The sequence below is a fragment of the Poecile atricapillus genome, chromosome Z (assembly GCF_030490865.1).
Source record: "Poecile atricapillus isolate bPoeAtr1 chromosome Z, bPoeAtr1.hap1, whole genome shotgun sequence".
NCBI classification, from domain to species: Eukaryota; Metazoa; Chordata; class Aves; order Passeriformes; family Paridae; genus Poecile; species Poecile atricapillus.
The window spans coordinates 119,430,701-119,443,702 of NC_081289.1; the positions used below are offsets into that span (position 1 = coordinate 119,430,701).

General features: G+C 42.3%; 1 protein-coding gene across 1 annotated transcript in view; it reads right to left on the reverse strand.

The window, feature by feature from the left end:
• DMRT1 (doublesex and mab-3 related transcription factor 1) overlaps positions 1–13,002 on the reverse strand; it is a 58,558-nt gene that overhangs the window by 21,231 nt on the left and 24,325 nt on the right. The window contains exon 4 of the mRNA XM_058826769.1: positions 3,707–3,869. Coding sequence (XP_058682752.1) covers positions 3,707–3,869 — 163 coding nt within the window. The remainder of the gene's footprint in view (positions 1–3,706; positions 3,870–13,002) is intronic.

Below are 13,002 nucleotides of genomic sequence, written 5' to 3' on the forward strand. Positions count from 1 at the left end.
CTGGAAAACACTTTCATACAGATAAGCAAATGCTGAACTTTCATGCAGTGGTAACAGGACCCAGAGTGAGGCATGTGCCTCGCATGTGCTTTCTTGCTCTCTCAAACCAAGGTCTTGCACAGGGTATTTCACAAATACAAATGCTGGACTGTCTGACTGCAAACCCACGGAAGGTGTTAAGACTATTCTGGGTAGTGAGCCTAAGAAGAAGCTTCACTGAAAAAAAAAAAGAAAAAGAAAAAAAAAAAAAAAGAAGCATGCAACTGTCCCACAGAAACAAAGCATTTGGCTTTTGGAGATTAAATACCCTGTTGTGTCCCACTCTCACACCCCACTTCTCAGCTTGTCTTCCAAAGCTATGCTTTTGCATGCACATGCACAAGATTTGACAACCTTCTCATATACATTTTCCTCCTACTGCTTTTGAAGAAAAAAGGAGAAGGAAATATTTTGTATAAAATCTCCCTCCTACCTAGAAATTACTGCCTAAAACTTAAAACTTGGTGACCCAAGGAAGCCCTCTAAAAACATCCTTTTGCTGTTTGTCACTGGTTTATCAACTTTGTCTCCCCTTTTTTCTCCAGTTTCTGCTGAAAAGGCAGCAGCTGTGTTTAGCTGGAAGCAAAACATTTTACTTGGAAACTCTTCAGACTGCAAGGAGGTTGACTGATGGTATTTTGCCCTTCAGAAAACGTCAGCCCATTACTATATGCAAGACACTATATGCATATGATGGTCCTGCACAAGTACTAGAAGCTTCCAGAGATCTTCGTATCAGTGAAAGAAAGAAAGCGTAGATCTGCTAGTTCATCTCTCATCCCTCTTACTGTAACTGGTCTAAGCAGGCAGTTAACTTGCCAGAACAAAATTAGTTAAATGGTGTCACTTAAATACCAAGGCAACACATGAACTGGCAAAGCCTCTACAATTAAGTTGCAGCTGAATTGCCGGTATTAGACTGTATGTGTATGTTTTAAGACTACTGCAGATTCGTGCCTGGGAACTTAATAGCCATTTTTGCTAAAGATGCACATTTTGGATGTTTTGAAAATGTGGCTAAAAAATCAATTTTTTATTTTGACCTGCAGCTCTTCAACGCACATTTTTACCCTTCTGCAAAATTTCTGGGTTAGGAATACGTTAAGTCTTCACAGAGATCTTAAAAATATAGTTACAGGTTTGCTGCAGGAGTTTAGGTTAAGTTTTACAGTCTACATCATATAGCAAATTATGTTCCCTTCTGGATCTAAAATCTATCAATGCATATTTTAAAAAGGAAGTCTCTGAGCATGACTTCCACTTCAAACATACAAAAGAAATTAATAAAGTATGATTTGCTTCTTTAAAACATGCACTAGAGTTGTCTTCAGCAAGTAGCAACCACTAAGCTTGCAGCAAGACGTCACTTAGGCTTCATAACAAAGGAAGTCAGGCACTGGACAGAAAATTCAGCCCAACAATCAACAGAGAAATATTTAATAACATGTCTTTTCTAGGAGACAGCAACCGCAACATGTGCAGTCAATACTTTGGGGAAACAACTGATCCTCTTTAATACACAGGATCCACTCAGCACTCACACAGGTGACAATAAAGAGGCAAGAAACCTCTGAGGTCTGTGAAAAGCACCAGAAGAAAAATGTCATGGAAGAGTAAATAATGTATTTCCTGGGAATATCACTTTGTCTGTAGACAGAAAAAGTAAAAACATCTCTTCCAAGAACATGCCTAAGAAGATGCTTCTAAGAAGCCTGTTGGCTGTGATGCTGCTCATGGGTTCAAACTTCTTCCAAAAACATTGGTGCCTCTTTTACCCACTAGTTCCCTGCTATGGAAAAACACTTCTTCAGAGTCTGGAAAATGCTGTTTGATCTCAGTAAATTACATCTCACTGCTTGTCGGTTTCTGATTGATGGTGTAACTTAGGGAACAATATCTGTGTGTGGAATAGTGTCTGGAGAAGCAGTCAGGGATTATTGAAAATACAGTATTTATGCAGTTTAAAAATCAGTGGAACATTACGTATAATTTTTTTTCTAGAGTGATGAAAAATTGCTGAAGTGCATTTGGGAACAAAGGGTATAAGGTCTTTTGTCTGTTTTTAAAAACACTTGGCTGGTAAGACTTCTTAGTGAGTTAGTAGTGATGGATGCAAGAAAAAGTGTCAACTGCAGTTGAGCATAAAACCAACTGCTTCTCCAACCAATGGGCAGAAAGGAAGACGTCACTGTTCAGTGGTGGTTAGAAAAGAGGAAATAAAATAAAGTTGAAGAAAAGAGAAGGAAAATGAACCAAGGATCACTGATTTCTCTAAGCCATTTAAAACTACTGGAGAAGGAGAAAAAGTCTAAGGTTTCTTCATACCATGTATTATTTCTTCATCTATCTAACATGCCGCTGTTAGTTGGAAGACTTTCAGAAGCAGCCACTATGTAAGAACAGCCACCTCCTCAATAGAAATTATTCTGGAGTCAGTGAATACAAGGGCTCAGTGCTGACTTACACAAGCCACATATACACTTCACCTTCCAAAACATCATTTGAATCTTTAAGGTCCTGTCATGACACAACTGAAACAGACACCAAGACTTCAGCCACAGAAGGACTACGATTGAGAACAATTATGGAACCTACCAACATACATCCTTCCACCGGACAGAAAAGGAGAAAACTAATTTCAGTGTAGAAGGAAAGAGAAGCAAATGAGGATGGATGCTGTTATCAGTGTTGTGACTCTGTGAAATAAGAAAAAACACAAACAAAAACAACCCACTAAAACTTGGCAGGTGTGAAGTAAATGAAAAAATATACTTCCTACAGACCATACAAAATTAAGCCAAGTTGATTGGTACAGAGAAACAAAATGTATGAAAAGCTTATTGTCCTGGCTCAGGATACCTTTGAATGCCAGAGAGCGTGAAGATTCTGTTCTCTGTTTCTCCTATTTCTCCAGCATCAGTTACTGACCTGATTCAGTGATGGAGAGGCAGCTCAGTGGAGCTGGATTACTCCAGCAGAGCCATGTTAACACCTGTGTTAGCACTGCCTGCTACGGGAGTAAGGGAACAAGGAAGTGTGAGAAACGCTGTCAAAACCACAGGGTAAATTCACCAGCGCTGGAAATTACTGTGGATTACAGTAATCCTTAGGACAATCTGAAACACAATAGGGAAAGAAAGATTTATCTGCAGTAGTTTTAAATTAAGTAACATGGTATGAATTTGAAAAAAAAAAAAATGGAAGCAAGTCTGCAAAGGGCTTTATTATATGGTTGGGATGCAGCAGTTACCACATGTTGTTCAGAAAGGATGGCAAAGGCTCAGTGGGAGGCCTGTGGAAAAAAAATCACAGCATTTCTGAGAAGAAAGGTAATTTGGAGGTTGGAGCAAAGATGGTTATTTACTCCTGTGAGGGAGCCAGGTGCTAAGCACCGAAGACAGCACCTCAAGTACAGCTGTACAACTTAAGAGACAAGTAAGTGTAGAAGGTACAGCTGATTTGACACCTGAACCATGAAGCTTCTGAAGTGAATGTCTGTACACCATTCGCCTTACTTTGCCAGCACACTACAAGCCTTCCAGAAATTAGTCACTATCTCTAAAACAGCTACTTTATTATGCTTAGGTTCCTTCCCAGCAGCAACCCACACCTCCTGGGTGCAGGTCCAAGGAAAGGTGGTGCCATGTGCCCCAGTGGGTGCACTTACCTCTTGCTTTTGACTCTGAGGAGGAGGGGATGTCCTCAGAGGTCAGGATTTGGGGGAGGCACATGGGAGCGCCAACCCCCTGTCCCAGGTAGGAGGCAGGTGGGTAGTAGGAGCACATGCGGTACTGGGAGCTGACGGCATGGTGTCTCTCCATGCCTTTCACCTGTCAGGAGAGAGAAATGCAACAGCAGCCTGTGAGAGCCAAGCCCCAATGTCATGGGGGCATCCCACTATCCCTCCCCCACACTCTTCCATGGCTTTGAAGGAGGTGACAGTGGATGCACAGGAAGTAAAATTCTGACATGGTGGCCTTGTGTTTTTGATTTGGTGGCTTCACAGTCTTCCCACACTGATCAGCTACAGGTTGTGTGGTATGAGATGTGACCCAGCAGCAGCAGCAGCAGCAGCAGCAGCAGCAGCAGCAGCAGCAGACCTATGGCTGTTTTATCTTACTGCAGATGGAGATGCATCTGGCACACCAGCAAGAACTCTTCACTGCAAGCAGCTTCCCACCAAGTCCCCAGCTTATGGCACAGACAAGCGTATACACCTGGCCAGTGTCAGAGATGAAGTGTCCATGCAGCTCCTACACCTCCCCAAAGATTAACCCATCTCAGACTGGGTTAACTGCTCTGCCAGGGACCTGCTGTGTGGCTAAGGAGGACAGTCCTATTGACCAACTCCCACAGGATATACTCCATGGCATTGAGCAGTGACACACACAAAAACAAACACACTGTTTTTCTTACAACACCGTAAGATAGCAAAAACATTTTCCTGAGTTACTGAAAGAAGCAAGCTGTGTTTAGATTACACAAGAGGCTAGTTGTGGAGCCACAACTGGACACCAGCCAACAGGTCTGCTATGCTATGCTAACACAGCATCCACCAGATACCCTTTTTCCCTTCCACAGATTGCAGCAAAGTGGCAACAGTCAGAAACCAAAGTTTATCCTATTCCAATGCCCTGATATCATCCAAACTGATCTCAGAGAAGTGGTAATGCTTTCTTAAATTTGTGTTTTATGAAAGAACAACCAACTACTATTATTTGTTACAAAGCCCTACAATGCAATATGGCTCCAAAAATTTAGTCAAACCACTTTACAAGATTAACATTTTCAACAGGAAAGATAACACTAGCTGGTTTCCCTAAGTATGCTGGGAAGTGAATGACTGAAAGATGGAAAGCTTCTGGGCAGACACAAAACATCAGAGTTTTGTACTGGTTATGGTAGTAGCAGTGCCAACAATAATGCACATTCAGCTATGCCATCACACAATGTCTGTGTAAGCAGACATGCTTGGCAGCCTTTTCAGCTACATCCCACCATAGGTCTGCCTGCTCCACTGTGGCTCCCTTGGGTCCCCCAGCTGTGCCTGAAGCACTGCCCCTCAGCCCTTCCCAGGCTCCAAAGCTCAGAGCCAAGGAGAAGGAGAGGCTGGGTGTGAACCAGCTGTCTCAGAAGGCTGTCCCATGTCAGCTGACTTACAGGGTCTGGTCCTGGTGGTAGGAGACACCAGCACCTCCCAGAACCACCCCAGAATGCAGTCACCCCTTTTGTTTTCCAAGGGTCCCTGTAAGAAGAATCCCATATCCATTTTCATATGCTTCAAATAATGTGGCCCGAGCCACATAAAATCCCATTGATCCCATTGGTGCTCTCTGAGGCATGTGTGCAGTGGAGAGAGAGAGAGAGAGAGAGAGAGAGAGAGAGAGAGAGAGAGAGAGAGAGAGAGAGAGAGAGAGAGAGAGAAAATGGTGGCTGTTCACAGGAAGCAAAATGAACCTCTGCCTGACTTCTGACAGCAGCATAGTTGCATATACTTGCACCTATACTGAGGGACTTGCATTTAGCCTGCGAAAGTTAAGAGTTTTTAAAAAAAATAAAGTGATACTTAAAATTTTTGTTTTCTACTTCCACACGCAGAAGAAGTTAAACACACACTGAAGTTTCACCCAGAACAAATAATAAATTGCTCTTCAAAAACTTAATGAGTCATCCTGAGGAAGACTGAACTCAAAAGAACCACTGACATTGCTTCTCCTCTTCTGACGAAGGGCACTCTCCTTTTTGGAAACAAGACTCCCTCAACAAAACCTTGCTGCTGTGCAGTACAAACTGCACAGTCTAAAGTGCATTTTGAATCTGCACACCCGCAAAGCTCAACAGCCCTGGAAGTATTGGGAGAAAACAAAAGTTAGCAAACTCATCTCTGCTGTATTGCAGTCTTCCTTCCCTTGGTGGGGCAGGGCAGCATCCACAGATCTCATATCTCTGCTTCTCCCTTGTGCAAGACCATGTGCACATGTACAACTGAGAAAAGGTTGCTTGCAGGGGACAGCATTATTTCAGCTGTAACAAAATGGAAGGATCACCCCCTGTCACCGACTCGATCATGCACGTGTTTCCCCTCCCTGTAGAGTGGATCCAGTGATCTGCCTCTTTTCAACACTTCTTTTAGGGGTTTTCTCCATTTCTTAAAAAAACAACTCACTTAAAATCCCTAGATGCAATGAATTATTACTACTATTATTATTAGTGTGTGGTAGCTGGCTAGCAAGAGACATGTTTTATAATCTTATTACCCACACCAAGTCTACGAACCGCAGTTCAACTGACAGCCAGAGGCTTGGCTCTGCAAAGAATATGCTGCATATTAACAACTGAAGAAAATCTAAAAGCTTTTGGTTTTGTTTTATTAAACAGTTTAGAATCCACACCACAGTAAATCTGAACCATAAGGTTTCCTTTTTATAGTGCTTAGCAATCCTAATTTACAGTAACAATAAAAAACAACCAGTTGTAAAAATTCTTGACCTCAGCGCTGCATTAAAAAGGGGGCTTAGGAGACCACTACCTGATGAGAAGAGGCATTTGTATTAATCTGTATTCTGTATTAACTCCTGCAGCTCCGTGGAATCCTTGCAGGTTTTGGGATTCCAAAAAGGGAGATCAAGACAGCCTTAGGGAGGACCTGGAATACTCAGATTATTTTCACAGTTCAGCTTTCCAAATGCCAGAGTCAGGTACCAGGTCTGGGATCCTGTCCTAGGTCCTGTCCAGGCAAAATGCAGGGGTAATGCAGGGATCACAGGAGAATTCCTGGCCTTCTGATGTCTCCTGCCTCCCTTGCTCTTTCCACACCTATAACAAAGCTGAGACAGGCATGAGCTGGGACTGTCCCATAAACCAGTCTAGTTTGTATCACCGCAGGCTACATGGCAAAAGAACAAGGTGTATTTTAGGTGAGCAAGAGCTGCGGAAGGGAAAGGCATGCATTACTCTTTGCATGGGGCAATCTGAGCTCCTAAGTTGCTTCCCCTCCAGCCACCCACTGCTTGTGCCCTGCTCCAGCTGCAGGATTCACCAGGCACCTCACAGACTTTAGTGGGAGACACATATCATTGGAGCAGCCGTTGGCCTATGCAACATTTACAGGTTCTCCTAAATTGTACAACACAGCACACACTCAGTAATGTTTTAAAAGATGTACTGCAAGCAATGGTGGGATGCTTACAATTCATGAACAAATAAATATAGCCTGATTGGAAGTGGAAGGCCGTGAGTGCATTGGAAATTCCTTCCCTGTGCCTTGAAAAGCCATTTTGAGGAACTGAGAGGCAGCAACTATTTTCCCTCGCACAGATAAGCTGGAAACAGGACTTGTTCACCACTGAGCAAAATGGTCAGTGCAGCCCTCCGGCTGTGTCCAACAGTAACAGAATACATAGCAAGATCCAGGGAAAACATGAGGAAAATTATTTTCCATCAGACCATTCTTGTAAAAAAAAATTTCTCAATAGCTGGTGGAGGAGTATGTAAAGCCCAGTTCCTCTTCCCAAGTTTCTGGCAGCATCTGCACAACCTCTACATATCTTCTTCATGAAGGAAGAGCTGAGGAGAGAAGGTAACCTAACTAGAAACAGGAAGGTGTCAAAGCAGGCACCAAGTGGTGACTCACCTCTCTAACCTCAGAGATTAGAAAATGGTCCTGCCCTTCCCAGATATTTATTTAGCCAAAACATCACCTGTGTAATTATTTTATTTGCCAAAGCTGCCAGACAGAATCTTGTGAGCACGCCACTGTTATTTAAGCAGTACCCTCACACTTTGCAGTTGATCCTGACTGTGGGGCTTGTTTCCAAGAAAGACAGAAGGAGGTCATAGATGCTTCTCCTGGGTGACAAGGGCTGAAAAAAATTTCAAAGCAACAGAGGAGATCAAAGTGCAATCTTTCAGCTCTGCCATTGGTGTGCCACATGATCTTAGCCAAATCACTTTACTGAGGATTTTCATCCTCTTATTTCACCTGTGACTCAGCAATGAACTTACCAAACTCAGTAATTATGGAAACATCAGAGAAACTTTAAAGTTTAACATAACCTCCTCCTTCTGTCTTGATGTTAAAGTAATTTTAGTGGGCATAAAATTGCATTTGTGTCACTGCTTGCAAACAACAGAATTCAAAAATAGGTTGTTTTTTCGCATGGGCAAGAAGGCATCCACTGGACAATGAAATGGAAATTCAGGCAGCAGTAATCTCCCCTCTGTCACCTGTGAGCTGTGTGACTGTCTCAAGTTATTTAACACTTCCCTGCCTCAGTTTCTGCAGCTCTAAACCAGGTTTGCTACAACTCTCCCACCTTGCAATGCTACTGCCTATGTGCTGACCTCTCACAACTACTGTTGCACTCCTGCTGCCCAAGGTGTTTCATTCCTAAAACCAGCTAAGCATGTTTTCCAGCACAAGAAAAAAATGAGTCTATGATACCCTGCCTTGACTTACTTTGATTCTAGCACAGAAAATACAAGACAAATCTATATCTGTCCCCCCTTGATAGACAAACTTAATTAACCTTTGCTATTCTGTTCCAAGCTATTCTTTTAGACAAAGGCAGTGACCCATAAACAATATGTTACCATCAGAATCTCAACTGCAGTGACACCTAGAGATATAGCCCTATCAGCAGTATTGGAAAATAAACCACTTAGATTAGCTCCTCCAAGAAATATGGATTGCATTCATGTCACACATGAGCTGTCAGAAACATTAGGATACTTTTAGCATAAATCTGTAGTGTGAAGGGTATGTTATGAATACAGTATATAATTCACTGCTTACACATAAAATTGGGACTGTCTTGGGTGACTTGCACAATGTGTATATATTTACACACACATGCACATATTTTACACTGACTTCTGGAGAGTATGGCTGCAATTTCTGTAAGAGAGACAGGCTTTTTGGAGGAATACTGGGCCAGGAAGCAGAAGTAGGTGGCAGAAGTCAGAAAGAGCCATCTTTCTTTACTAGCAAGTGGCTAGTCTTCAAACTCCTGGCTGTCCTATCACAGCCACATTCTTCTGGATTTAGTAAAAGAGTTTTTTCAAGTTTGGTACTTCTAACAAATCCTTAAAAAGCAATTTCCTCTATCAGCAATACTAAATATTTCATTTTCAGATGGTAAATGTAAATCCCACACTAGAAAATAAGTAAAAATTTTCCCAGTTTCTCACACATATTTATTTTTGCTCTAAACTGGTGTAAGGAAAGAACAAAAAAGCTGAGGTTCTGAAAGTGAGAATACTGCTTTGCCAAGAGAGAAGAGAAGAGAAGAGAAGAGAAGAGAAGAGAAGAGAAGAGAAGAGAAGAGAAGAGAAGAGAAGAGAAGAGAAGAGAAGAGAAGAGAAGAGAAGAGAAGAGAAGAGAAGAGAAGAGAAGAGAAGAGAAGAGAAGAGAAGAGAAGAGAAGAGAAGAGAAGAGAAGAGAAGAGAAGAGAAGAGAAGAGAAGAGAAGAGAAGAGAAGAGAAGAGAAGAGAAGAGAAGAGAAGAGAAGAGAAGAGAAGAGAAGAGAAGAGAAGAGAAGAGAAATTCTGAAACGTGTCGAAAACCTCCACACCAGCCTTAACCTTTTCCCAGGAGCAGGATCTCTGGAGTTACCAGAATAACAAAGAAAAAGCAGCCACTGGTCCCCAGGTGTGGGGACACGTTCTGTATCTTGCTGATTTTTAATGGTTTAGCTGTGTGAACCAGAAGTTTTATCATTTTTTGGGGATGATGTTAACACACAAGTCCAGACTAGACTTGTGCTGTGGATCACATGCCAGCAGTTTGTGAGCTTAGAAAATCAAGTCTGATTAGATTCAGATGTGTCCATTAAGGTTTTACTTTTGCTGTGACAGAAAAGGCTGCAATCACTGTGTATTCTCCTATTGCAGTGAGACAAATATCAGAAGCACCAACTTCCAAGTACACCAACCCACTTAGCTGCAAACTGATTTTACTGTTAACTGGATGGAATGCACACAAATTCCCGTTGTAATGAGCAATTACAAGAGCTTCAAGGGAGACTCCAGATGCCCACATAGGGCTGGAGTGAAAAGAGAGGTACAGTAACCAACAAATCTGCTACATTTCCTACCAACCTAGGCTTGTCTCTTCCTCAGGTGCAACACCAGATATCTGATTATCTGCCTTAGAGCTGGCAGGAACAGCAGAATATAAATGACCAAAGGATTCTCAATCAAAACAATAATCTTCATTATGCTTATCAAATCATGATGGATACAGCTTCTGGTGTGACTGTATAAAGATGAGGAAAACCTAGAAAAACATAAAATATTTGCACCTTTATGAATCCATTTGAGCACGCCAGCCTCTGCAAAGAACAAAGACTAATGAAATCTGACATTAATCTACATTAAAGATTCAGTGATTCAGTTTATTTGCCAATGCTCAATGATGCATTAATCCTCATCTCATCCCACACACACTCACATGTTTCCTCCCTGGATATTCTCTCTCTTTCTCCCTAAATTCTGAAATAGCAGACAGCTGGGCTGCTCAAGGCCTTGTCTGCATCCAGAAGTTAGCTTACTTTAAATATGCAATTCTCCCTGTGTGGTTAAAGTTAATCTAGGATCCACGAGCCTTTGCCGAATTGAGCCTGGAAAAGCCAGGTGTCTTGTCTACCCAGCTTAAACTAGCACACCTTCCAGTGAGCACATTGGTGACTTCTACCATCAAAGAAAACCTCCTGTGAGCTCACACCTTAGCAAGCTGCCCTAATTTGGTTACACCAGGCACTGCCCAGCTATGCTTCTGGCAAAGAAACAAAGATCAAACACTTTAATCAAAACAGTTATAGCAATACTCTTATAGCAATAAATACAAGTCAGATAAGAAGTTGTACTCCTACTGGAGTCTGGTTAAGAAATCCTGTACGTGTAAAAAATAAGTTCAGTCAGTACAAGCAGCCCAGCAGAAGTCCCTGTTTCCTCTGAGGAGAATAACCATGCACAGATTTGCCAGCAAAATCTCCTGAAGGTGTAAGCAAGGTCTGATTCCTCTTCAAGGATCCTGCTTTGAAGAAAACTCTCCTTTAATTCCCCATTGTGCTTGACAGAAAACCTCATTAGTCACTCATCCTCCATTTAACGCTATTTCTGTGATCTTCCATTGCTGGTAACCCACATGAGCAGAATTGATGTTTAACCATGTGCAGAAACTGAGACCTTGTTCCCCTTAAAACAAACCATCTTCAGTGCCACACAGGTTTTTACAACCTCAGCATAACTGCACCCACTGCCACCAAACATTTTCTAGCCTCTCACTAAAACTTTCTATGTTTATTTGTGCAGTTATGCTGTTGTGAGAGTATGCAAAACCTGTGACTCCCAACTCTTCCAGCAGTAGCAATCCGAGATCAGATCAGTCCGAGAAACAGCCTGTAGGCTACACAGCACTGACCTTGAACTACACCCTGCCCTACTGCAGAGAAGTGGGTCCTGCTTTTAGGGCATTTAGAAGCTGGGGAGACATCAATTCTTCAGGCAAAAAGCAGCACCTTTATTCTCTCTGCTCTGACATCTAACCAAAATAGCACTGAGGGATCCCATAAGGTCTGCTCTGGAGAAATTAAAATCTTAGATGTGGTAGATAATTAAATTCACATAAAGGTGAACAGAATAATGCGATATATCGCACAAGAGACGTCCACAGCTTTGAGCCTGCTGGTGGAAGGAAAACTGTCCTTTTTGACAGGAACCATGTCATTTTTTCCTTACTTCCCTCTTCAAGATCTCATTAATCTGAATGGCACTTAAGCAGAAGTACATTTCTGCAGGGCCTAAAGAGAATTATGGAAATCACACAGTTGCTTTTTATTTCTTTAAGGGTGTCAAAGGTTCCACAAGCAACAGGTGATCTCACAAGTGAGACATAGAGTCTGTCTCTAAACCAAGACTTTTAATATAAATTACAGTACGTGACAACAGAACCGTAAGGACACCACATCTTCATTCCAAGCTTTAACATGTTTTAACATACTCATGTAGCTCTTCCTCAAACACTATGTGCTAGGTGAAGTGTGGGACTAGCACCCTGCAAGAACACTACTGTCAGAAGGCAAATATTGCCACTCTTCATTTGTGTTGTGATGGTATCTTCATGCATCAGCAATCTAAGTGCTGCAGATGTTTGAAAGGTAACCCTCTATCTGAAATACTCTTCTATACCAGGCTAACCCAATCAACCAAAACGAAGGAGTTCAAAAAGCACTTGGCACCTTACCCCATTACCATACACAAAATCCTGTAGCCTTAACTAATTTTCCCTTTGGCCTGGTGATTGAATTAATCAGCTGGAGAGGATGCCATCAATTGGAAAGGTGTACCTTCATGTATCAACACGCTGAGAGAAGAAAGCTCTCATGGCATGGGCTTGCACCACAGAAGGAAGACGGAGAACTCTTTATCGCATACAGCTGTACTCATGGCAGAAAAAGGGACACGGAATAGCAATAAATGCTACATTAATTGTAATCACCTAATTTCAGCTCCTCAGTATCAAAAAAAACCCGCCCTTTTGGAGCTGGTCCCTGTGCCAGAGAGACCTGGCTAGAGAAACTCTCTGTCAGCAAACAGGATGACCTATCTGTTCACTTATACAAGGAGGTTTTGGTGGGCATTTCATTGTTGAGTGGTTTCACAACACAGCCTTTGCAGAAGCAGCGTGACCTGTCTTGATGCTCTACAGAAGAGGTTTACCCTCTCCTGTCCTTACACAAGGGACACAAGCACACACAGACTCAGAGAGTACAGCCTTACCAGTTCAGTCTCACACAGAAACACCATCTCTGCAGTCCAAAACCAAACAGTCCTGGAGACACTGAAATGCTTCCGCTCTGACAAGAATTCCCCACATTGCCAGATTTCTCCTTTTTCTAGTTTCTGACTGGTACCGAGTTTGAGGCTACGACTGTCAAGTCCTAGAGTGAGAGGGCTTGATTT